The sequence below is a fragment of the Pelobates fuscus genome, chromosome 2 (assembly GCF_036172605.1).
Source record: "Pelobates fuscus isolate aPelFus1 chromosome 2, aPelFus1.pri, whole genome shotgun sequence".
NCBI classification, from domain to species: Eukaryota; Metazoa; Chordata; class Amphibia; order Anura; family Pelobatidae; genus Pelobates; species Pelobates fuscus.
The window spans coordinates 91,363,327-91,389,905 of record NC_086318.1 but is presented as its reverse complement, the minus strand read 5'-3'; the positions used below and the strand labels follow the sequence as shown (position 1 = coordinate 91,389,905).

Genomic DNA, 26,579 nt, shown 5'->3' with positions numbered 1-26,579 from the left:
TCTCATCAGATCAGGCTTGGTTAATAATCTTTAGTATTTTCTGTGGAGCTGTGCAATAGTCTGTAATTCTCGAAATCATCATACAACTCCCTTTGAGAGAAGCAGGATTTATAAACATTTTCTATTAAATCAAATTTAAGTATTTTACTCATAAGCTGTGGCTGATCCCCCTACAAATTGAGATTGAGACTCTCGGGGATTTTAGTTATTTTGTCACTTTTTTGGGTTTTTTTTTTTTTTTTTATAGCTATAAATAAATTTAGAAGATGAACAGTATCAATAATTTTAAAATGTCCTTTTCATACTTATGAACATGTAACAAGTTTTCATGTTGCTTGTAAGATTAGACTGGAGCAGTTCTCCTGGGAGGTTAAACAAGACAAACTTGTGACATTGGGATTTTGTTTCCATTACATTTCATCCACATCCGAGTAAGCTTGGATATTTTAATTATTTGTACAAAGGATTTGATTGGCTTTGAAGAATTCAACAGGGTGTTTTTGTGTTTTTATCATATACACTTTATGAACAGCTTATACACAAGGTTATAGATTATTGTAGTCAACCTGGACTTCAGTTGGTATTGTAGACAAACACCATCCTAATGTAGTTTTAAACTGTACATTTAAGTTAATGTTCCGTTGGCCATAATTTTGGAAATCTGGTTAAATAATGAAATGGAACGGCTTTTTTATTTTTTATTTCGAGTAACCGTATACAAATTTAAATGACCACATGATGTTGAATCAGACCTTTAAAAGGAGAGATGTCCATATATCCTGTCTGTCCTGAAAATAAAGTATTTTGACAGTATTTGCCCACTGAATGACTTTGTTTGTGCAATATTGTAGTCATCTTCTCACATGAGGGTCGCTGGCCCTTACTGTCGGATGCACACCCATACACACAAATCTGTACTTCTATTCTCAGAGACAGGCCCGGACTGGCCATCGGGCACACCGGGCAAATGCTAGCGCCGGACCGCTGTATTCCATGGAGGGCCGGTGAGGAGATCAAAGATCTCCCTCACCGGCCCACTTTAATAGACCTGCGGCTGGGGAGGGAGGGAGAGGACCCGGCGGAGCTCTATCTTGCAGCTCCGCCGGGTTCTTCTCGCGAGATCCGGATTGTTGCCATGGCAACGACCGGATCTCACGAGAGTTCACTCACCCACTGGACCACCCCCCCACCACCTCTCCATTGTACCACCATGCCGGCCCCCCCCTCCCAGGGTAAAGGTAAGAAGGGAGAGGGGGACATAATACTTTCTTATTATTTTTTTTTTTTTTTTTTTACTACCCCAACACAAAATCCCTTTTAACATGCACACACAGCACACACACATCACACACAGCACTCTCACACACAGCACGGCACATCACACACAGCACTCTTGCACACACAGCACTCTTGCACACACAGCACTCTTTCGCACACACAGCACTCTTTCGCTCACACAGCACTCTCACACACAGCACTCTCACACACAGCACTCTCACACACAGCACACACATCACACTCAGCACCCTCACACACAAATCACACACACTTCACCCTTAAACACAGCACCCTCACACACAAATCACACACACTTCACCCTTAAACACAGCAGCCTCACACACAAATCACACACAGCACCCTCACACACATACACAGCATCCTCACACGCAGCATCCATCACACACAGCACCACTCAAACACAGCATCCATCACACACAGCTCCACTCAAACACAGCATCCATCACACACACATACTGCACCCTTCACATACACACTACACCCCTCACACATACACACAGATCCCCAACACACACACACACAATACCTCCAAACATATTTATATTTTATATATATATATATATATATACCACAAGCAGGGTCCAAACACACGCACAATACTCTTTCCTGGCCCTTTTGTCTCCTGGTATCCATTTATAGAGACACCAGAGACAAGTTGCAAGGAAACACAGTGCAAACATGTTATTAAATTTGCTTGCACTGTGCAGAACAAATACAGGGAATTTTTTCTCATGCTAGAGCTCTTTAGCAGAGCTCTGCCCTGGAAGAGCATTGACCCAGCATTGATGACGAAACACTTCCTCTCTGCCCCGCCCCCTTAGTGGGTCGCTGTGCTAAAAAAATGCCCGGGCCGAATTTTTCTCCCAGTCCGGCCCTGCTCAGAGATACACACAAATCTTAACTCCTACACACAGCTACATACTTCCATATCAACACAGCTCTGCACACCCACACCATTTGAAGCATTTCTGAGCTGTAATTTATAGGATGTTTTCCTATGCTGTGTACATATTGCAGCCTATTTGCTGAATTTCTGAAAATGTTGTTTCTGACCTGTGATGGGAATAGAAGTGCTTATGTTCTGCCACGACAATTAAAATCACCTGAGTAATGTTGTGTAGTTCCTCCTCATACTGCCAAAACCTCTCTAATGCGTCAAAGCATGGCCTGCACAAGACCTCTGAAGGTGTCCTGTCGTATCAGGCACCAAGACATTAGCAGTAGATTATGTCCTGCCGGTTGCGAGGTGGGACCTCCATGAATTGGATTTGTCTTCCAGTACATCCCACAGATGCTCAATCAGATGTGTACGTTATCTGTGAAAGTTCAGCTATTGTTGAAGAGGTTATTTAAACATTAGCAAGCCACTTAGAAGCGTCATCACATCGCACTGTAAACCTATGTGTATGCCCATATCATCAAGGGATAAGGGGCCCAGCATGCCTTGTGAACACATGCCAATACCCTTTTCTATTTATTTATTTCCTCTCTCAACTGTTTTGATGGTGCGAAGGAAGATACAGACAGCCAGGGGCGTATTAGCCGCGAGGCAAACAAGGCATTTGCCTTGGGCGGCATTTTCCAGGGGGCGGCAAAAAACGCCGCCCCCAAATGCCCAGGGCAAATGCCTTGTTAGCCTCGCGGCTAACCGGCATGCTGGGCGGTCGGGCGGCGCGGCCGGCGTGGAGCACTTCCAGAGGTGTGTTTCCCTGGTGGTCCAGTGGCTGCTGGGCGGCGCGGACGGCGAGGGAGCACTTCCTCTGAGCTCTCTGCTCAGCTCCCTCGCGCGCCGCCCGCAGAGTGAGGCTGGGAGCCGGAATATGACGTCATATTCCGGCTCCGCCTTCCAGCCTCACTCTGCGGGCGGCGCGCGAGAGAGCTGAGCAGAGAGCTCAGAGGAAGTGCTCCCTCGCCGTCCGCGCCGCCCAGCAGCCACTGGACCACCAGGGAAACACACCTCTGCAGAGGACCCCCCCCCAGCATTCCCAAAGGTAAGGAGGCTGGGGGGGTGTTTAAATAAATAAATAAAAAATGTTAATGTGGGTGAGTGTGTGTGTCTGTGAGAGTGAGAGTGAGTCTGTGAGAGTGAGTCTGTGAGAGTGAGTCTGTGAGAGTGAGTCTGTGAGAGTGAGTCTGTGAGAGTGAGTCTGTGAGAGTAATTCTGTGAGAGTGAGAGTGAGTCTGTGAAAGTGAGAGTGAGTCTGTGAGAGTGAGAGTGAGAGTGAGTCTGTGAGAGTGAGTCTGTGAGAGTAGTTCTGTGAGAGTGAGAGTAATTCTGTGAGAGTGAGAGTGAGTCTGTGAGAGTGAGTGTCTGTGAGAGTGAGTGTCTGTGAGAGTGAGTGTCTGTGAGAGTGAGTGTCTGTGAGAGTGAGTGTCTGTGAGAGTGAGTGTCTGTGAGAGTGTCTGTGTCTGTGAGTGTCTGTGAGAGTGTCTGTGTCTGTGAGTGTGAGTCTGTGAGAGTGAGTCTGTGAGAGTGAGTCTGTGAGAGTGTGAGTGTCTGTGAGAGTGTCTGTGAGAGTGTCTGTGTCTGTGAGAGTGTGAGTGTCTGTGAGAGTGTCTGTGTCTGTGATGGCGTCTGTGTCTGTGATGGCGTCTGTGTCTGTGATGGCGTCTGTGTCTGTGATGGCGTCTGTGTCTGTGAGAGTGTCTGTGTCTTTGAGAGTGTCTGTGAGAGTAATTCTGTGAGAGTGAGAGTGAGTCTGTGAGAGTAATTCTGTGAGAGTGAGAGTGAGTCTGTGAGAGTAATTCTGTGAGAGTGAGAGTGAGTCTGTGAGAGTGAGTCTGTGAGAGTAATTCTGTGAGAGTGAGAGTGAGTCTGTGAAAGTGAGAGTGAGTGTCTGTGAGAGTGAGTGTCTGTGAGAGTGAGTGTCTGTGAGAGTGAGTGTCTGTGAGAGTGTCTGTGTCTGTGAGAGTGTCTGTGTCTGTGAGTGTCTGTGTCTGTGAGAGTGAGAGGGAGTCTGTGAGAGTGAGTGAGTCTGTGAGAGTGAGTCTGCGAGAGTGAGAGTGTCTGTGAGAGTGAGAGTGTCTGTGAGAGTGTGAGTGTCTGTGAGAGTGTGAGTGTCTGTGAGAGTGTGAGTGTCTGTGAGAGTGTCTGTGTCTGTGATGGCGTCTGTGTCTGTGAGAGTGTCTGTGTCTGTGAGAGTGTCTGTGTCTGTGAGAGTGTCAGTGAGAGTGTCTGTGTCAGTGAGAGTGTCTGTTAGTCTGTGTGTGTGTCTGACTGTGTGTATCTGACTGTGTGTGTGTTTGCCTGTGAGTGTGTGTGTATGTTAGTGAGTGTGTGTGTCTGCTAGTGAGTGAGTGTGTGTCTGTTAGTGTGTCTGTTAGTGAGTGTGTTTGTCTGTTACTAAGTGTGAGTGTCTGTTACTAAGTGTGAGTGTCTGTTAGTGTGTGTGTTTCTGTTAGCTAGTGTATGCGTATCTGTCAGTGAATGTGTGTGTGTGTATTTAGAATGCGGGGCGGGGGGAAGGGTTGGGTTGGGTGGGGTGGCGCGGGAGGGGGGCGCCTGAATTTTGTCCTGCCTAGGGCAGCACAAAACCAGAATACACCACTGCAGACAGCAGTAAATAAAAATTGCACAATAGTCTCATTTAAGTATATCTTCTCAAGTCAATATCTGAGCAAATTCAAATGTATAAATACACATCAATAGTATTGAGTAAGAGGCAACCAGGCATACTAGAACATAAAATGGAGTAAGCATCATTGCTTTCTCAAATATGGTGTACCTCTTTCAGTGCGAGAGGAAACAAAAGAACCAAATAGATATGTGAGTTGCTCTGTTACCTCTCAATTTTATATTCAATTTAAAACTTCAATGAGTGTGAAGAAGGGAAAAAACAGATAAAGAAACTAATAAGCAAAATCAGTTCAGTGTTAAAAGAAAAATAACCCATACAATAGGTGATAATTGAAAGGAAACCTTACACAAATATGTGTGTGTGTTTCAGGGTGATCACAAACCGCAAGACTGTAACTCAAATTTTTTTTTACTGTGGAAATACATAGCTCACTGCTTTATGGGATATCCGTAATTTGCATTTTAGCCAAAGCTGCTGCTGACAAAAGTCGCTTTCCACGGACTCCTGGAGGAGTGTGGAAGCTGGCCTCTTGCCCACCGATTATGGGCCAGGTCAACGACTGTAAAGACCCATATTTTATTCCCCTTGGTTCGGCACTTTCCATTCATGCGCGTAGAACCGAACGCCAGCTCCCTGGCGGCCATTCGAATAGACTTAAGGGGGGCTTAGCCGCAAATGCCCTGGAACTATTTTCGGCATCAAGACTTCACGTTTCCTGGTCGGTCCCCAGCAGGATTCTATGGAACTATTTTCGGCATGGGACCATGCGTGCGGTCGGTCAAATTATGAACCGATCTGGGTGATTTTTGGATATGTTGGTCACCCAGATCAGGGCTATCAGAGGATGTAACTTTTGTGGGGATTTTGTGTGTTTAAAGGTATTTTGTTTTTTTTTATAAAAATGTGTTTTCTGTGCCTGGAGATAATTGAGTTTTATATTTTTATTTTTTTTTGTACGTGAGTGTCCTGGACCCGAGAGCCAATATAATCGTGTGTGTGTTTTCACTGTAGTCTACTCTTAGGTCCAGGGGGGAGTGCCGCTTGCATGGGAACCTGCATATAAGGCTAGTTGTGGCTGCCATTAAAGCGATTTGTTTTACCCTTCATGAAGTCTAGGCTCATGTTTGGGGATTGGAGAGCTATATTCACTGGGGATTGCTATAATCAATATACTCCCTTGGATCACAACAAATTGCTCTTGTAAGAGAAGCCTGCTTCCCTCTATGGACTGGAAGCTGGATCCTGGTCTTGGGTCCAGGGTGGGTGGAGGACAGCGAGACCCCAACCAAGCTGTGGCAGTTTGTGGGGTTCACGGTGGTTATGGTGTCCAGGGCGGTGCTTATGGTACTCAAGGATTACTAGGAAGCGGCGATTGATGGAGGTACCTAGTTGGGGTGTCAGGTGGTCCGTCACACTGCTTTTAAGAGGCAACATGTTTGCAAGAAAAAAAAATAGTATTTTAAATAGGGTTTTTTTCCCCATACATGGTTAATCTAAAATGGAAATATAGAAGATGTGGGATGTATGGACTGGCTTTCATTTTGAACTGTTAGGAAAATGACTTGATTTTAATTGGATACCTGGACCCCATTCATTATATTTAACCATAACTCTGTACTAACAGCACCCATAAAATGCAAAATTACATTTATCCTGAAAGGACCCCCCCAACACATAGAAAAACTGATGTGTAGACAAATTGGTTATCTAAAAGACTATACCTTGACTGTATTATTCCCTGATTCTTAATTTGGTGTCCTTGGCCTAATGTAGAATCCTACTAAATTCATTTTCCAGCAGGATATTCCGTTCTCACACATTCCATTAGCTTGATACCATTGTAACATGACCCCTTGTTCTAGTGCATGTCATTCTTCGAATTGACAAATCCTTACTTCCTGTATGTCTTAAATTCCTCATTTGGAATCTTCAGCCATTTTCTGGTTCTTCATGATAGCCAGTGATTTTAGTGATATTGTGATACCTCGCTTATACAACATTTTCCTGTCATCCTTTACCAGTCTGTACATGTGGCAATATCCTGTTCGTGTGGTCGGTATTCATAATCCTTCAAGACTTCTTAAAAATGGCACATGCTAGAATATTATGTTGGTCTACCCTTTTTGGTGCCATTGATGGTAAACGTCTTTAAGCACGTCTCCTGTAATCCATTGCAGCAGTTACATAAGCAATGGCCTTCTCACAGAAAGAATATGGCATTAATTAAAATTACTTATAAACGTGCAAATCATACATGATTTTATTACATGTAAGATGACCTCCTCAAAAACACAGGATAGTACAGTACAGACAGTACTTTTTTATTTTCGTGGAAAAACCTTGGCGATTGAAATGACCGAATCGCATGTGATGCAAATGTTTGATGCGTAATAGTTGTAACTGTTATGTTATTTTGTGTCCTTTCCAATAACACTTAGGCAAATACTTGCTGAATGACTCATGCTCCACCCATGTACGCTAGCACAGCATGCATCAGTGGTGAGAGATTCACCCTGCTGAGTCTATCCACACAAATATATACTTTGGAAAATCAAACACATTTTCTTATAATTGCTGCACTTTTTACCTGCTGCTTCAGACCTGTTTAAAGGTCTGGCTGGCTTATTTTACATGTGATCTATATATACAGTCTTTCTTGTCCTCCTTTTACCTCCCTCCGTGCTTTGAAAACACATTGGTTACAGAAAATAATGGCTAACTGGATAATCTTTTCAGCTAATTATCCCAATATAAATGTTGTACTACTTTGATCTTCAAAATAGCTTTAATGTAAGACACAGCAATTAGTTTAAAATATATTTTATTCATGAATAGGTTGTATTTTGTCGTTTGTCTGTGTTTTGGTTTTGTTTTGTTCCCATAATACAGTTTCTTTAAAGGGAAAGGGTCCCTTCCCGTTGTTCTCAACATGTTTGTTTACTATACATTTATTTATAATTTTTCCAAATTAAAACCTTTATCGAGGAGTGAAAAAATAGACATACATGTGGCAAAGGATTAATGCATGATACTGACACGCAGGTCCAAGTGCAAACACCATATCATTGATACAAGCAAGAGGGAAACACTGCTGGAAACTTAAGTATTTGTCATTCCCGAACATCTCAATGACCGTTCAGAAGAGTAATTGTACAGCGCTACGGAATTTGTTGGCGCTATATAAATAATAAAATAATAATAATTAAATTATCATAGGTAGCTAGCTTTATAGTTCACTCGCAAGCATATTTGACACATGTAGACTACTTAAAGGTTGTAGCTATTGAATTAGGTATATCCACAACCCACGGAGTAAATGGCATAAGTTCCTGCACATTTAGATTCCTCGCAGTACAATATCCCAATAAAAGGAAAGGGGGAAAAATAAAAATAAAGGAAAAGAGAGAAAAGATGAGAAATAAACAATAATTGAGTTAAGGGGGAAGAAGAGAAACTAAGCATAGTGTCCCAGGAGGGGCTGTAAGCAACATCGAATTAGACCAGAGGTGAAGTGCATTGCCCTTTATGGGTTACTGCAGCGGTTCCCAAACTGTGTGCTGCGGCGCCAAACGGACACACAGATAATAGCACTGGGAACTGTGCCTCCCTCTCCCCTGCTGGCTCTGCAGAACTGGAGGGGAGATCAGAGATCTCCCTTTCCAGGCCCGCTAGCAGTGTAATGCGGCAAGGGAGAGGGAGGGAGGACCCGGGGGGAGCTCTAGCCTGCAGCTATTGGTTACCACGGCAACACTCCGAATCTCGCAAGAGTGAACTCTAGCAGCTCCTGAGGCTGCTAGAGTTCACTCTTACCACCTGGACCACCAGTTATTGCCTTGCACTCCTCCCCCCCATCCCCCCGTCCCCCCGTCCCCCCAGGCAAAGGTAAGCAGGGGGCGGGTGGGGGGGGGGAGATATCAAAATTACAATTTTTTTTTAAATTAAAAAATATATATTTAATCTACCCTCTAGACCCACAATAATTAACCCCTTATTACATACACACTGAACCCCCATATATACACACACACTCTCTGCCCCCTATACGCCTACTGTACTCGTCAATACACACACACCATGCACCCCACACACGCACACACTACTTCCTTCACAAACTCAATGCACCCCTGTGTACACACTGCACCCCTCACACACACCAATGCCCCTATCCTGACCCCCTGTTCTTTAACAGATTGACTACTTACCCTGGGAGGGCACCACAGCACTCCTGGCACCTTAACCACTACAGCGTGCTGTAGTGATTATTGTGCCTGGATTGTTACAGGGGCCCAGTATATGTATACAACCTAGAAATTTTTTTGACTTGGGATGCCTTGGAAAAATATTGCTTAAACCTAAAAAGTTTGGGAACCACTGGGTTACAGTATACATTCTGTATTCCTGGTCTCGTGCTGTATTGTAAGATTCAGTAAAAAGGAGCCGTGGAGAGCCCTGCACAAGAGAGACCTGTGGTTGCGGGTAAACCTGTTTGTTTATCCCTGTATTTACTAAATATGAATTTGTGCCGTATGAAAAAGTAGAATTAAATTTAGAAACTCTCACCTGTCCTTTAACTGTGTGACTTTATTTTAGCTCCATGTCAGTCAGTGTTAAAAACTCTGTCCTTTGCACTTAGCAGTGAGCGTAGAGAGCATACAGAGAAGAGGAGAAATGAAACCATGTTTCTACTTCTTCTCCTCTTCATTTGCAAAGGTTGTATATGTATGTATATGTGTGTGTGTGTGTGTGTATATAATATGTGTGTGTGTGTGTGTGTGTGTGTCAGTGCAATGCAAAATATTGCGTTCAAAATATCAAATACAGTTAAATAAATGTGCAAATTCACAAGTGTGTTATGTGTTAAAAATGTACTAAAACAACTTAATAAGGAAATCTAGTTCTTGTATATCTCTGGAAGAAATAGTGTGACATCCCTTTTTCCTTAGCAAGTTGTTTTAGTACATTATAACACATAACACACTTGTGAATTTGCACATTTATTTAACTGTATTTGATATTTTAAAAACAATATTTTGGTTCTGTGGTAGAATATAAAATAATCTGTTAATAGTGCCAATGTTGTAAAGTATGTATGTACTATTAAAGGGTTGGTAGTACTGTTGACCATTTGCAAATCTGCTCACCAATATGGTATAAAAACTTTCTAGTAAATCTTTAATATTTCTTTTGTTATACAAACTTTATTTCTAAAAGTAAGAAAAAAAAAAAGTTTTAAAAAAGTGCTCTCTGTTCTACTAGGCTAAACCGTTACTTAAAGAATGCAAGTAATGTTCTGCTTAGCAAGGCGGGGCTTTGGCCAGACTGATGTAGGAAAATGGTGTGTGTCTGTATCCCATTATGAATCATAGGAAGTTATTGTCTGTGCTGCACACTGTGAGTGCTGTACATTCTCAGGCACATTTTGTTTTTTGCCGGTTGGAATCTGCTCAGGGTTTATAACTGTCAGTTGCAGCCGATGACACCAAGGTAAAAGGTTTCAGTCTGGAGAACATTCTATGGAGTTTTACAGCCTAGGCATACATCATGGTTCTTAACTAGAACGATCCTGCTTGTGAGTGGAAGTTAATAAAATATTATTTTACTTTTCTCTACTTAGACTTACAAAAAGACCTCTTAGTGGGTCTTTTGAGTAAAATTATGCATATATATTTCTTTTTTTTTTTATAGTTTAATGGAGTTAAAGTAACAGAAGGAACCTATATTTTTATAATTTATAGGATTAGCAATACCTTTTTAATAAGTAAATATGTGTGTATGTATATTTGTGTGTGTGTGTGTCTGTGTCTGTGTGTGTGTGTGTGTGTGTGTGTATGTGCTATATATATATATATATATATATATATATATATATATTAGTTTTTTGTTGTTTTTTTTACTTTTGTAAAAGTATTAACAGAATGGAAGGGGAGATAAAATATATATATATATATATATATATGTAAAACAATGTGTACAGTTCTAGCATTTTAAAATAACTAGTCATTTATCCGCTTTCTTGTCAACTTGGTAAGTGCAATAGAGCAGTGTTCTTGCTTTAACACAAGATTAGGCACTTTCTATTGGCTTGGCAATTCGTAGTAAATTCAGTTTGAATGACTTTTTAGAACTGAACACTGAGCATATTACTGGGAATTAAACCAAACCTTTTAGCTTCTTTCAGACATGTATCCAATCAATAAATTGTAGCTGAAATTTGAATCCTGTTAGCCGACAGAAAACCTTGCTTAATCATTCACCTCATGTGCCAGAATACAGCATTTCCAGTTTGTTTCTGTGCTAATTTTTTTTTTGTATTTTTTTTTGCAGGAACGTAATTACAGAGGAACTGGATTTACTATTTTATTTTTTGTGAAAAGTCTTCCAAGGCTCCATTTTTTGCACAAGTGATTGACTTCCAGATAAAGTATGTTAATCAGGTAACAGCAGGAATCAAAGGACAACTTTCCTTATCCCCTGCCCCTCTACCTACCCCTACTTGTAAACCCACCGCTGAGAAATGGGTCAAAAGATCTCAGGGAGTATAAAGTCTGTGGATGTTCGGGATCCCCCGTACAGACCAGTCAAGCGTGAGCTTAGGGGGCCTGACTTCTGTAAACCTGCTCGACTAGATATGCTTTTAGATATGCCCCCTGTTGCTTTGGAAGCTCAGCACAAGCATGGATGGAATAATGAGGATCGATCTTTGAATATCTTTGTGAAAGAGGATGATCGGTTAACCTTCCATCGGCACCCAGTTGCACAAAGTACAGACTGCATTAGAGGTAAAGTTGGATACACACGAGGCCTTCATGTTTGGCAGATCCATTGGCCCATAAGACAAAGAGGAACTCATGCTGTTGTTGGCGTATCTACTGGAGATGCTCCTTTGCATTCGGTGGGATATACATCGCTGGTGGGAAGCAATAGCGAGTCTTGGGGCTGGGACCTGGGACGAAACAAAATTTATCACAACTGTAAGAACCAACCTGGTGTGACATATCCAGCATTTTTAGAACCTGATGAGTCCTTTGTACTCCCAGACTCTTTGCTTGTAGTTTTAGACATGGATGAAGGAACTCTTAGTTTCATAGTGGATGGACAATACTTAGGAGTTGCCTTCAGAGGACTTAAAGGGAAAAAACTTTATCCTATTGTCAGTGCTGTATGGGGTCACTGTGAAATTACAATGCGATACATCAACGGACTTGATCGTAAGTACTAATATTCTCTTTCTATATCGATGTAAACTTATCAGTAGATGCAAATAACTTTTTTTCCAAGCACTTATAGCACACAATTCTGGAATTATAGATGAAATTGCTTAACTGGAAACCTAAATGTGTTTTAGAATTAAAGGGTCACGCTAAGACTTATAACAGTTCTCCATGGTTTTAAAGGTTAAGGTTCAGAAAGTAACTTGCACCCATTCTCCTTGTGACATAAGTATTGACTTGAGCTTTTTGTAGAAATTGCTGTAACTGTAAGTCAGCCTCCTGGGTATGACGGTACCAAAGAGGCGTTTTAACTTCCTTGGCTGGGTCTGTTTTGTCCAACTTTTGCATGCAGTGTGCACACATTAAATGTACAAGTGGAAAGGCATTCTCCTTGTTTTGTAGTACCGAGCTCCCATGTTTGGTTATCTGTGAATATTCAATCAAGAGTCAGGCGTGTTTATTGCTTACCATTTACAAAGGGCTATATGTAAATATGGATATTTGTTGTACTACATTTTTTTTTAAGTTAAAAATGTGAGAAGGCTTGTAGTTATCCATGGTCAGCAATTTTATAAAAATATTAGCAATGTAATAGTTGTTTCCCATCTAAGGAGGAAGTGCTTTGCTTCACTGATTTCAGCAATAAACAAAATGCACACTAATAGTTTGTGTTGAGGATGATAGGAATTGTAGTCTTACATGCTGACACTCTGCCAGACGCTTTCCAGTTCTCCAGGTAATCTTTTACATCTTTATTTATTTCACTAGAAATTATGGATAAATGTATGCCAAAACTGTCCAGTATTTCTGACCAGTAACTTTTGTTGAAAAATTACATGTTGTCCACAATCTCCAATTAAATATTTTAAATTAGGTAAGGAAGGGCTGCTGGGAAGAATCCTCCCCCCTTCCAGGTGGGGGATGAAAAGTGTAATATATTCAGTCGTGATGGTTTTGTTTTTTTATAGTAGTGATTTACTGTTAAAGAAAAGGAAAAACAAGATATATTTAAAAGAGGTTGCTACCTTCACATATATATTTAAAACCACTACATTTAAATTTGGTAATGTAAGCGCAGCAATGGAAGACTGAAATATAAAACATAATTTTTTTTTTTTTTTTTTTGTTAATCTCTGTACCTTTTTTTTTTTATTTTAATTATTACATATTTTTGGAGTGACATTGCACATTTATAGTATATGTATGTGTATATAGTGTATACATTTTAAAATCGGTCAGGTATTTTAAATAGGCCTGTATCCGATTCAACTAATAGGCTCCCCAGCAAGTCTATCATTTTTATTACAGAAAACTGCATGGATTAATACAGGGGTGCTCAAACGGTAGAACCTCAGATGTTTTAAAACTACAGCTTCCATGATGCTTTGCCATTCTAAAGGCATTCCAAATGCATTTAAAACATCGGAGTTGTGTTTCTGCAACATCGGGGGAATCTACATTTTGGGCACCCCTGGTTTAATACTTTCTAGGGGGTGCCGGGTTTAATTAAAACGAACGGTCTTCCCAGATGTTTGTGGTTTTCTACGTTTATTGGGTCTAATTGTCGTTGTTTTTTTTTGTTTTTTTGCTAGGGCATTTTTATGTTTTTGCAGCTACTGCAACTCACTTCTATGTGAATTATGGCCTTTTCCCTCCTATGTAGAAATCAAAATAATAATTTATGTAGAATGTCAACATCTAGAATGTTGACTATATTACTCAAGCCATGTGGGTTACAAAACATCAGCAAATAGTTCTTAGAATTTTAAGGTGTCTTCTTGGTTATTCCACTTTGTTTCTTATTCCCATAAACAACATTCTTGAACACTACAGTATGGAAACTTGACGTTTTCAGTTATGACTGCAGCTCTGTGGATTGTGCTCCGTGTTAGAAGCCAAACTCCAGGATCATTTTCTGTTTTTGTTTCCTTGCTATGTAACGAAACACGGTTTCTGGCTATTTCACATCATTTATAGTTTCATAGCACAAGATTTCATTTTGTAACACTGGTGGGTGGACCTGGCATATTTCTGTTATTACAGTCCATTAACCTTTACGGTTTCCTGCAGTTCCTCAAAATATTTCCAATTTTTCATATTGAATACAGTATTAAATGCAACACTTCCCAGTGTTCCCCTTCGAGCCCAAATCCTCAAGTCCTCTTTTCCCATTCTAGTGTCCATTTGTTCCAAGTGCTTTAATGTATGTATGACATAATAATGTTTGTTGTATGTATATTCACATTTATATAGTGCCAACATGTTCCGCAACGCTTTACAATTCTAGAAAGGCCATGCTCAAACGAGTTTACAATCTGAGGATTTGAGATAGGTGGATATATAGAGTTGGGTGTCTTGCCCAAGGACACTTAGTCTGGCTGGGATTCGAACGCGAGTTTCCCAGTTCTATGTGTTTAGAAAATAGTCTGGTCATGTTACACTGTGTAATGTTTGTAAGTACGACCATTTACATAAGTAGCCATAAATGTATTGGGAAGTCACATTTTAAAATAAAAATAGGCTTCTCCTAGACATTCTTGCCATGCCCTTCTTTTGGAATTTTAAATATTGGTAATGAAGAAGGGGTGCATATTTGTTCAGGTGACATCATTTTTTAATTTTCTATTTAAGGAAAAGTGCTTTCAATTCAAACCTTGTTATTAGAATGTGGAGGTAAGTGTTGGGAATGCATGCAGAATGCCCACGTGGCTGTGCTCAGTCTGTGTGAATTACATGCAGAGAAAGCGTTTGTCCTTCTGTATGTTTTTCTGTGATCGTTATATTATTTCATTTTGGCCATTCTAGTCCTCCATTTAAAAAAAAAAAAAAAAAAATTTGTTTCCTCTCTCATAATAATGTGAACTTGGAAATTAAATTATGTATATCGCTTTACTTGGTATCTAATATAAAGTAATATTGTTTTGTTACAGCTCTTTCACTTGATGCTATTTGCAATAATTGCAATAATTACTATACAGGGTTAACTCCACCTCTAGTGGCTGCCTACCAGTCAGCCACTAGAGGGCTTCCTGATTAAAATGGACCTTTGGTCCGTTATCTGACACTGGATGTCCTCACACTCTGCATGAGGACCTCCAGTGTCAGATTTTTCCTCATGGGAAAGCATTGAATAATGCTCCATTGCCGCGCATGCGCTTTAGTTCTCCCCAACGGCTGACGTCGACGGGGGGGAGGAGCGTGGGTGGAGCCTGATGCAGCGCCAAGGGACATTGACGCTGGATTCAGGTCAGTGACTGGAGGGGTTTTAACCTCTTCAGCGTCACGGGAGGGGAGGCGCAAGGTAGGGGGGCACTGTAGGATTTTATAGTGCCAGGAGAATGGCTTTGTCCTGGCACTTTAATTTATTTTTGTATATTGTTTTCAGAATGTGTTGAAATCAATCACTTGCATACATTAGATATTACAATACCTCCCAACATTAGGTGGGATAGTCCCACCGGAAAGTCGTGCCAGAATTTACTGATGACCTTTTAAGCTGGTGAATTTTTTTAAGAGTAGCAGGTATGCCCTTTTTTATTTTGTATTTTTGCAGTGCATAGGAACATTACATACAGGCTTGAGGTGCCCCATTGGCAATCCTCAGGCTTATCATCAAGTAATACAATTGGGGTACTTGTAGAAACGTGCACAATTTTATAATATTAAGTATAAAACAATAGCTTTGTCGAGTATTGTTGAGAGGGTATTTTAACTTTAGGAGGGTAACATTGCGAAAACAGAGGTTTGTGTGTCACCGGCTGGTGCCTTGGGTGGCTTGTTGTGTTATCAGGCATAAACAGTGGGGTTGGAAAATACTGTCACATAATGCGCTAAGTGGCAAAAGTATTGTCTTGGACAAGTGTTGGGTTGTGCTGTGCCCTTACAATCCCCCTGATCAGGGTGCGTGGGGTTTAGCGCAAGAGGAGGACAAAAGGATTAGCATGTGGGAGGGTGCCCTAGCATTAATTGCGAGTGGTCCTCAAGCTCTGATTCTCAAGCATAGCATGCTTCGCTAACATGTAAGGCCCCTCACTCCCCTCCTCGTAGTTGTATTGACAGACCAGATTGAAGAATAAGCAGATCCTTTTCCGCAGTCCCGTTCAACTGCGCTTCAATAAATGACCGTGTGCTCTGTGAGCCCCCTGTAAGCAAGTGGGCATCTAGCAGATTCAGTCTTGCTCCCTAGTACTAAATGAGTCAGTCTGCGAGAGTGTTGTAGACCGTCAGTACTGATTCTAATTTAGTGCTAGATTGCTTTTGAATTGGCAATAATGGACCGCTCCAATGTGTTGGAATGTACTGATATTTTTTTAAAAATATTATACATTCACTAAAAAAAATTTTTTTTAATTGACCATTTCAATGTTCGGAGGATCTATTACTGTGTTGTACTTTGCACACATTTGCCTAGACAATAAGGAACAGGCTCGATGGGCATTTTTATTTCTTTCATTTATCTGGCTTTTCAATTGTTAAAAAGCTTTGACACCACGCATACCGCAGAATGAAAGGGAAAGGGTCTGGGCTGGTATTTTTAATGAACTCAGCTGTTCTTGCACTGCAGCCAAGTGTCACAGTTAGTGTTCTGTGATTCACATTTTATTTCCTCCTCTTCTAAATCTGACTCATACGAATATCCTAGCATTCAAAATGTAATGGTTATGAGTAATTTCCTTAAATGGCTCTGGTTAACTGTTTTCGCTCCACATCTGAAGTAGGACATTTAGAAGACTTTTTTTATTTTATTTTATTTTTTATACTCCGTACAGACTGTCCATCTAGCATTTATATGGAAGATGTGTTAAAAAAAAAAAAAAAAAAGTTTAAGGGTCCCAAAGTGTAACATAGCTTTACCTAACCAGTGCTTAATAAAAAAAGTAGTTTTTTTGTTTCTTTTCCCATTTTAACAATGATTGTACTATTTACATTAAATATCTATGAGATGCAAAAAATCACATCATGAATGAATAAAAGTTTAAAATGATAGTAACATTATGGTAGAAGAAGTAGGCCGATTGAGAGAGCCCAGTTTTGTGACGCTCTATAATATTGTTATTCTTAGAGATACTCCAAGCACTGAAATAAGCTTAATGAAAGGGTTTTGGTGCCTAAATCCTGTTTAGCTGCCAGGAGTGCATGTACGCATTCTACTCTTGTGCATGCACAACATTACTGAGGTCTATGGAGGATAACGCAAGTCCACAGGATCTTCCATAAACTGAGCCTTTTTCCACTGGTGGATCTTGACAGACCTTCCCAAAACGTTGCTCTGCTTTGTTTTATTTTGTTTTATTTTTTTTATATTTTCAAGAATTGTCAAGCATAGAAAAAATACTGAGACAAAGTAGTCCCTAGTTTGTCTTAGTATATCTATTGACTGGGATGGATGTTATTTAAGTAAAAGTCCACAGTCAATGGGAGTATTTCATAACTCAAAACTTTCTTGACATGGCCTATAAGGGATCCAGTTACAGCCATATTGTAAGGGATTCACTCATTAAAGGAACACCAAAGTCACCCAGACCACTTCATCTAGTTGAAGTGCTCTGCTCTCCTTGACTAAATGGGATAGGGACACTGCACCCAATGTAAAATATATTGCAGTTTTTGTGAAGCTGCAATTATTACATTGCAGGACTTAGACTGCCCCTAGAGGCCCTTAATGTTTGCAAATGGACTTTTGGTCGCCTAACTGACTCTGCACATCCTCACGCTCAGCATGACGACATCCGTCGGTAAAATTCCCATAGGAAAGCACTGAAGCAATGCTTTCCTATGGGGAGGCTTAATGCTCTTGCCGAACATGCACATTAGCCCACTCCTGTCAGATGACGTCGGAAGAGGTGAAGCGATGACTAGGAATGTCGGCGCTGAAATCTGGTTACTGACTAAATGTTTTTTTAACCCTTTAGCTGTCGGGGGTGAGATGGAGTGGGACCAGAGGACTCTCTATCCCATTCTGTTCTGGTAGAGGCGGATGTGAGTGGGGAATTTTATCTAATTAATATTTTATTTTTATTTCTTTCCATAATCCTGTTTTCTGAAATGTCTTATGAAGTTATGTTCTTTTTGGCATAATCTTCAACTATAAATGTTTTTTTTATATAATTGACAATTACCACAATTTAGGAAAATGACATTTTCAGATTGCTTTCCATTTCAATCTTTTATGAAGATTTTTGTACTAGTTTTGGTTACTATAATGCTCCATAGTGTGGCAGTAGGCATTGAAGCCAAGAATTTCTACTCCTAAGTATGCAGGGAGTGATTTTACAAACCTACAAAGGATAGCAAATGTCATTCCTAGTCACGATTATTGGCAGTAAATTGTCTTTAAGGGTCCACCTGTGACAAATTAGATGTGTCAAGTGATATTAGCATTGTGCACAATTGATTTATAGTCCTAATGAAGAAAGTACAGTGTAGCATTGTTAGTGAAATTTATTAAGATTACATAAATTCCCATTATGCATCAGATGTTTGTTAATTTTTATTTCATAGAAACACCCTGCTTGTGCTGTCAGCAGTTTCAACCTCCTGAGTCCACCTTGACACCTGTATTGATTGGAAAGTCTAGACCCCTACAGCTGTTTCACTGTTTTTAATATTCTATGAATACGTATTTAACAGCAAACCAAACCACACAATCTACATTCTTCAGAGCTATAGAAAAGCATTGCATTGACATCATCTCAGTTTAGCCAACAACAAAAGAAACTTTGATACTTTTTAAATTAATTTATTTTAATATTAAGGATTTGTTTAAACCAAATGTTTGCCAGGTTCCCAGATACCGGTATTCCATTATGATTCCAGTATACCCGCGTGTGTCTATATATAGGCCATTCATTCGTAAGCTCTGTCCTGTAGTTCTACTGAATATCACAAAGCCAATATCGAAAATTTCAAAAGTGTATGGACAAATTCAGCTGCAAAAAGGAAAATTGGAAACATTATGTGAATTAAACAAATTCATTTAAGGGATATTGGGCAAGGAGTAAAGAGCTACATTACACAATTACCGTAATGCCAATTATGGTCTTAATGTAGCCAGCACACAGCCACTAGAGGGGCTTCCTGCCTTTTCATAGAATTTGACTCTGTGAAACGACACTGGACTTCATGCTTTGCATAAGGACATCAGGCATGTTAAAAATCCACACAGGAAAGCATTGTTATTCCTTTTCTATGGGGAAGGCCTAATGTGTGCTTGTGTGGGTCCCTCCAATCAAATGATGGCAGAGGAGGTGCTAGAATCAGGTAAGTGTTTAACCCCTTAAGGACACATGACGTGTGACATGTCATGATTCCCTTTTATTCCAGACGTTTGGTCCTTAAGGGGTTAAAGGGTTATTTGTCCCTTTGGGGGAGAGAGTGATCCTATAGTGTTAGGAATGCTATTTTGTGGTCCTTTAATTTGCAATCAGATGTTAACTTGCTTTAGAAGTTTGTATATCCTGCTCTGAAAATTGAACTCACAGGATGCTCCTGCAGTATGTAGTAGACTATTAACATAGCTGGAGATAAGACTTTCTACATTAAGCAGAATGTGCAATAAAAAGGAAATTAAAACATTCAATCTGTTTTTACAGGACGTGTTTAGGAAGTCTGTGCAAGTTACATGTAGGGAGGTATGGCTATGGTTGCATAAACAAAGTGTCTTAACTCTTAAATGGCAGAGAATTGAGCAGGGAGACCGGAGGGCATTGTCTATACACCAAAAGTGCTTCATTAAGCTAAAGTTGTTTTGGTGCCTATAGAGTCCTTTTAAGGATAATCATGATCTCCATGCCTGTGTATATATGTTTATGCAATAAACTAATTACTTGCTGGATGTAGAAATTAGCAGGAAATCAAACCTATCCTATATATGGCTTGTCCTTAAATGACCTCATCACACTCTTGGAACTTGAGTTCTAGTTTATAGAATCATTCCCAAGGAAAGCTATGCATTCAAAGTACATTAACATGTTTTGCGTTTTTAAGATCTTTACATTTTGGTCTCAACGTAACAACAAAGAGAGAAAATATTGGGTCACCTTTTTGTTCACAAACACAAAGTCACAGCACTCAATTGAGTTGTTTTGCTGGTTCGTCAAAGCTCCATTGAAGCTATAAATGTGGGTGGCAAAGCTTTGTTTGCTCACACCAGGAAGGTTAATCGTATTCCATGCTTCACGGCCCTGCTAATCACATAAGGATCAGTTGGTTTCAAAGGCTATTATCCAACCTTTTTTCTCTTTTTGAAAGTGTGCCTTGAATAGCTGAAATGGTTTTGTGTTTAGCTGATGCAGTTGTTGAAGCCAGGTTGTATGGAAGGCGTAAAGGTTTGTGCTGTTCTAAAGCCTAATTGATGCATTGGTAGAACTGAATCCACGTGCTCCCAAATGGTCTAAGGTTTTGGCACTATGACATTTATAATTCATTGATAAGTGAATAAAATGTATGGTTTCCATGGGAACAATGCACTCTTCTTCTGATAGTCTCATGATCTTAGTTATTATATTATCTGATCGTTGCTTTGTCCTAGGAATACATTGAAGTCGACTGGATTTCCCTTTGAGCTATATATCTGTAGCAAAGGAAATCTGGTGGGTACAATCCTTTAGTAGTTTGATTAGATGTAATATTTACATTGATGATCTATTTGGTAGCACAATATATAGATTGCATTAAATTCCGTTTTGGTTTAGGGTTGGTATTAAAGGGTTTCATTGCTTCAGATATGGCTGGTGTGACATGCATTCCGAAATACACAAGTCCCTTTTATGATCCGAATAAAACGCTTACACCCGCTCTCACTCAGGACATGGAAATCTAGAAACACGAATTGTGTCTCCCAAGAAAAGGAATCACCAAGGAATTGCCTTAGAGATAAATTACACATGTTTATTCTAATCTTAGACACAAAACCGAACACATACATAAACCTACTAAAGCAAGTGAAAAAATGGTCAATTAAGGTGAATTGGTTCTGAATAGCTGCAAGGCTCTCAATAGTATACTACATGGTATTGCAACTAAATAGCCAATGAACGCAATAACAGAGAATGAGCTAAATAAATAATTGCTAAATGTTGCAATGTTAACTAGCAGATGGGGAGAGGGGGGCAACTCACATGCTGTTCTCCAACTTGTCTAAAATCATAGCAGATTGTCTGCCCTCTAGAATTTAAAAGAGGAACAGCAACACACCGTACACCGATCAATACGGCATACTTGACTGTCAAAGTACAATAGCTCTTCTGAATGCCTATAACAGAACATAGAGTGAATAAATGGCGCGCTACCAAAAACAGATCGAATACCAGGACTGACCATTCTCAAAAAGCCTCTACCCCCTTTTTATTTTTTTTAATTTTATTTATTTCACTAATTTATTTATTTTAAGAATGATTTTTTTCAAGTATAACTCTACGTTATACATTCACACTGTCACTCTATTCAGCCTCTTTGTTTAAGGTTTGACACCTACCCATAGTTTTTAAGTTCACACTGACCTTTTGATTTACTGCCTCTTCGTTTTTTAATGTGGACATTCACCCAGTAGAACTATTGGTTGCCATTGGTTATGGTGCTTTGACCCTTGTTTCTTCATTAAAAACACCGAGGCAGAAAGTTCATGCGGTGTCAGGAGATGACACCAGACACAGATACCAATTGAGTAAACTATAGTGTTTGGTTACAAACAATGGCTTTTTTTTTTTTTTACAGCCTTCTCTGTTCACATCTGGTGGCGCGGGATGGATTGCGTTGCATATTTGCTTGTCTCTGTGTATGCAAAGGGTTCCATTCACTAACAAGTGACATTCCACGTCTACAGACAGAGCCGAAAAGTACTCGGAAATATTTTCAAACTGGCTATTTTCAAAGAATGTAGAGACTAGATAATGTGTAGCCATTTAACCAGTAAAAGAGCCATACTTTAACCTGTATTTACAGTTTAAATCGTAATTTGATTAGTTTGTTGATGGAGATTTACCTTATTAGTTTGTAATACAATACTTATTGAATTACCTTAGGATATTTTGGATGAACTTCCCATTATCAAATCCAGAAATTTATGAACAAAATGACACCTGCAAATCAAACTTATATTACTGGACTTGTTTTGTTTTAGGGCATGCCATTCCTTCTATGTTAGCAACATTGTTACTAAATGTAATAGGATTGTTAACGTAATTACAATTTGTTTAGAGCCAACATATTGAAGCACTGTGAAAGATCACCTACTGTTCCCATATGTTGATTTTTTTTTTTTTTTTTTTTTTTGTCTGAATTGCATGCCTTGTTTGAAGATGGCCTTGCCCAAATAAGTTTACAATCCATAAATGTTATTCAAGTATACATAATTTTGACTTGGTTTTACTACTATGCCATCCTGCTGCAGTGGTTATGGTGCTCCCTTTTCCCTTTAAACAATATAATCCTTTGCTTCAGAGCTGACAAATCCCAAGTTGCCATGGCGACTAGAAATTTTGTCCTGGCCCCTGGGATTTGTGAGCCCATTTTCACCACGGGTGTGCAGTGTGGGTGGCGAGGGATCTGTGATCTTCATGCTTTGCTCTTTTGTGCGCCGCTTAGTGATGCGGAATTATGACGTCACTCGTGGCATGTGCGGAAGCAGAGCAGGAAGATAACTGCTCCCTCACTGTTCGCCTACACTCTTCCCCAGCAGGCCACCCACTGGACCGATCTACTTCAGCTCTCCCAAAGGTAGGGAGGCTGGGTGGAGTTACATTTATTTTAAAATATACAATAATTTGTGAGCGTGTGTCCCCCTACAATCACATGGGAATGGTGTAGTTATATTTTATTTCCCACGCCATGCCGGTCTTCCTGTGGCTGGCCCCACCTCTATGGCTGACATATCAAGCTTGATGATCTTAGCCAATCCAATGCTTACCCATAGGAAAGTTTTAGGAAGCTATTGCACATGCGCTGCAAATGCTGTGCCAATCTGCATCTCCTCATGTGGGGAACATTCCGCACTTACAAGAGTGACGGTCACTAGAAGTGTCACTAGGCAGCAATTTAAACACTGCCTTTTCTATGATCGGTCACCTTAGAAAGAGCCTCAATAAACTCTGACTTAAGGTGAGTATAGATTTCATGCAAACTGAAGGTTGGACTATCCCTGATGCACTGGATAATAGAACAGCATGCAGACTCCTTGGACTTCAATGCAAATGATTTATTCTGTATAAAAAAAATAAAATAAAGACAAACGATTGATAAAAATCTGGTAGTTCCTGATACGCGTTTTGCTTTTTTAATCTGTCCGTTCACTGAGCTCAAGCATCCTTTTTGTTAACATATTTTTAATTTAGTTTCTGAGCTACATTAATTATAAACACGAGTATTCATCTCTATCTTTAATCATTGTAATTGTTACTTTTGGGAGGTATGTCTTCCTGTTTTAAAAAAAACAAAAATATGAAATTCCTAAATATGTAATCCTAAATGGAAAATCTTTAGTCCCCTCTTCATGCTCTGGATTAGCCAACCATCAATCTGCAATATAACTCAGGGTTGCTTTAATAAGCTTGCTTTAAAAATGTATGAATATTGCAATATAGAAGCCAGATGCTGTTTTTCCTCCTCAGCTTCCCACCACAACATCAAAGAGCCTGTTGCATTCCCATTATCATTTTCATCTTATACATTGCCTTTTTTCTGACACATGAAACAGAGACTTACTGCTTGTTATTTTCTTCAGCATATGCATATGTCTGAAATTTCAAGTTAAGCCTTTGTTTGTCTGATTTATTAACACTTCCCATTGCTTCCTCATATTCTGAGCGCTGTGTGCTCTTTCTCCCATGAACAAAGGCAGCTGTTGAGATCTGCCCAGGAACATGTATCCATCAGACAAGGAATATTCACAATGTGTCTTGATCAAAAATCAACACTCCATTTAGTAGTAAGATCATAATTTGCTAAAGAGACCGACCTTAAAAACGGATCACACATGCATATTGGTTCTAAATACTTTTTTATTTTTTTATTTATACCTATAAACCTAAAAGGCACCATTTATAATATCCATTTTTTTTTCTTCTAAATTTGGAGAAGTGATTAACCGACCAGTGCTTTTATGTATAGAGATGATGATGTCCTAGTGAAATAGCAGGCAAATGTATAAATCCAGGGTAATCCATTAGGGAAACGAGTATTTGCATAAGGGCACACATTCTGTCAGCCAGTATTGATATTACTAATAAGCAGCTCAATAGTTGAATTTGAAAGCGAAGGGGAAAAAATGTTTTATTCAGTATTAACTTGCCATTTTAGTGCATATAAAGGTGTTGTTGTTTCTAAATATGGTTTATCAGTGCTCATCTATTCCATATCCACCTTTTGTGGATCCAGTCTTGTCTGCTGTATCACAAACAAAGCTGTGCCTACTTCATCCCATTTGACATCCCATAATGCAAACTGCTTTATGCATATAATGCAGGGTATACAATGTATTTTGGAATCGTTAATCATAGTGCATTATGGGTGTGTATTCATGTGCACAAACAACTCTTTTAGTTGCACATAAATTATCGAAGGAATAGCTTAAGCACTCTGCCAATTAAATCTATCCAAATGTTAAAAAAAATTATCATCTAATGCAAAAGGGGTATATTTAAAATCAATGCTGAATAGAGGTGTCTGGGAGACATGGTTAGTTTAATGGTTTGACTGCTTATGTAGGACACTTCTAGGGGCCTCCTTGCACCATAACCACTACAGTGGTTACAGTGTTTAGGACTGATATAATAACAGATCCTAGATATTTCCCTACAAATACTTGCGCAAGCACTTAAAACGCAGCCATCTCTGAAATAAGGGGAAATCTCTGTATCTACTAGTGAACCAAAGGGCGCAAAAGGTATGTAACTAATAAATGTGATCACTTGTATCTTCTAAAAGGCGTAAGGAACCATTCCAATGGTGCAGAGATGGTATCTTGAATTTCTGTACAGAGGGGGATCACATGGGCAAAAAACTTCTCTCAATAGACTTGATGGTTCCTTGACAGACCCTTAAATGTTTTAAAGGCACAGTGGAGACTTGTAGCCAAAATCCTTTGTGGTTTGTTTTTCGTTCCATACACCCTGTGATAAAACCTTCATTATCTTGTTCACTTCAACAATGAACAATACCATGTATTGTCTTGATATTCATTGCAGATATTTTCCTTTTGTTAGAGAAAATCTCTTGCAATAAAGAAAAGAGAAGCTGGGGGGAAAAACAGCCCAAATCAATTTATCCAGACATAGTATAATGTCAGACGTGGGTGAAATGCCTGGGCAGAGTTTCATAGTAAATTCTTCCAGGAGACCTGCATATCCCTATTTGTACTATGGAGAGAAATGCTATCTTTTCTTGGCATGTTCTCATAACTGTATTTGCAGAAAATTTGCCAGAATCCACGTGAAATCCTCTTTCCCTGAAATGGGACATTGAAAAGGCTAAATGGTCTCAATTTGCAGGTTATAGGCAAACTGGGTTGAAAACGCATCCATTGAATTTTACTAAAATCTCATTTCGTCTCCTTTTTATTGGAGAAGAAACTTCAACGTTTGATAAATGATGTATACGGTTATATGTATATATGGATATAAATATATACATATCCTGTATTATTATAAACACTGAGTGAGCTACCAACTGTTTCTCTGCTGTGGAATTTTGCAAGGGTTTAATAATTCAAGATATTTTAATATCTTTTCCTGAAATTTTGCTGTCTTAGCTGCGCATTGCAGTCTCCCAATCGGAGATGATTCCAACATCTGTAAACTTGTTAAGTTGCTACTTGCATTTCTCAGAAAACCTAGAAAGGGGTTTATCATTTCTTATTTTATCACTTCAATCTTGCAGATGGAATATTTTTAACATGCCATTTATGATCAAATTACTTTGCAAAGAAATGGTGTTGCCTGAAAACTGGTAAATAAATGGAAGTTCCAGAAACAAATGCATCCTCCTACTATCCTGTAGTGCGCCTCTATCAATAATGCTAAAAAAAACTGTATATTAAAGGGACACAATAGGCACCCAGACCGCTTTAGCTCATTGAAGTGGTCTGGGTGCAGTGCCCATGTCAGTTTAACCCTGTAATTGTAATTATTGCAGTTATTGATTAACTGCAATAATTACCTTGCAGGGTTTACTGCACCTTTTGGTAGCATTAGCACAAGTGGGAGTTCCCCCTTGAAGAGATATCACATATAACGTATGGGCTATATTTTTAATAACCACATTGCATAAGCAGACTTGCAAGACGTCCTAACCTTGCATTGGCTGCCTGTGCCTTAATAGCCCCTGTATTTGCCAATTTAAAAGAATACATTTTATAATTTCATACATGTATATTATTTTTTGTTTTTAGGTGGCTGTGCCATTTTCTCTAGTCTTTTCATTAACACTGCAGACTTTTAGTTGAGGTACTATTACACAAGAATGCAGGCCTCTGTAATATTGTCATAAAACACATACC

The 26,579-nt window shown here is 39.5% G+C and overlaps 1 protein-coding gene across 2 annotated transcripts in view; it reads left to right on the top strand.

Annotated features, from left to right (window-relative positions):
* SPSB4 (splA/ryanodine receptor domain and SOCS box containing 4) overlaps nucleotides 1–26,579 on the top strand; it is a 123,220-nt gene that overhangs the window by 45,749 nt on the left and 50,892 nt on the right. Inside the window, exons 1-2 of one of the 2 annotated variants that reach the window (XM_063440995.1) lie at nucleotides 10,294–10,361; nucleotides 11,202–12,085. In XM_063440995.1, coding sequence (XP_063297065.1) covers nucleotides 11,392–12,085 — 694 coding nt within the window. In that variant the 5' untranslated portion in view covers nucleotides 10,294–10,361; nucleotides 11,202–11,391. Of the gene's footprint in view, nucleotides 1–10,293; nucleotides 10,362–11,201; nucleotides 12,086–26,579 lie in introns of those variants that run through there. The other variant, XM_063440994.1, reaches the window with a different exon arrangement.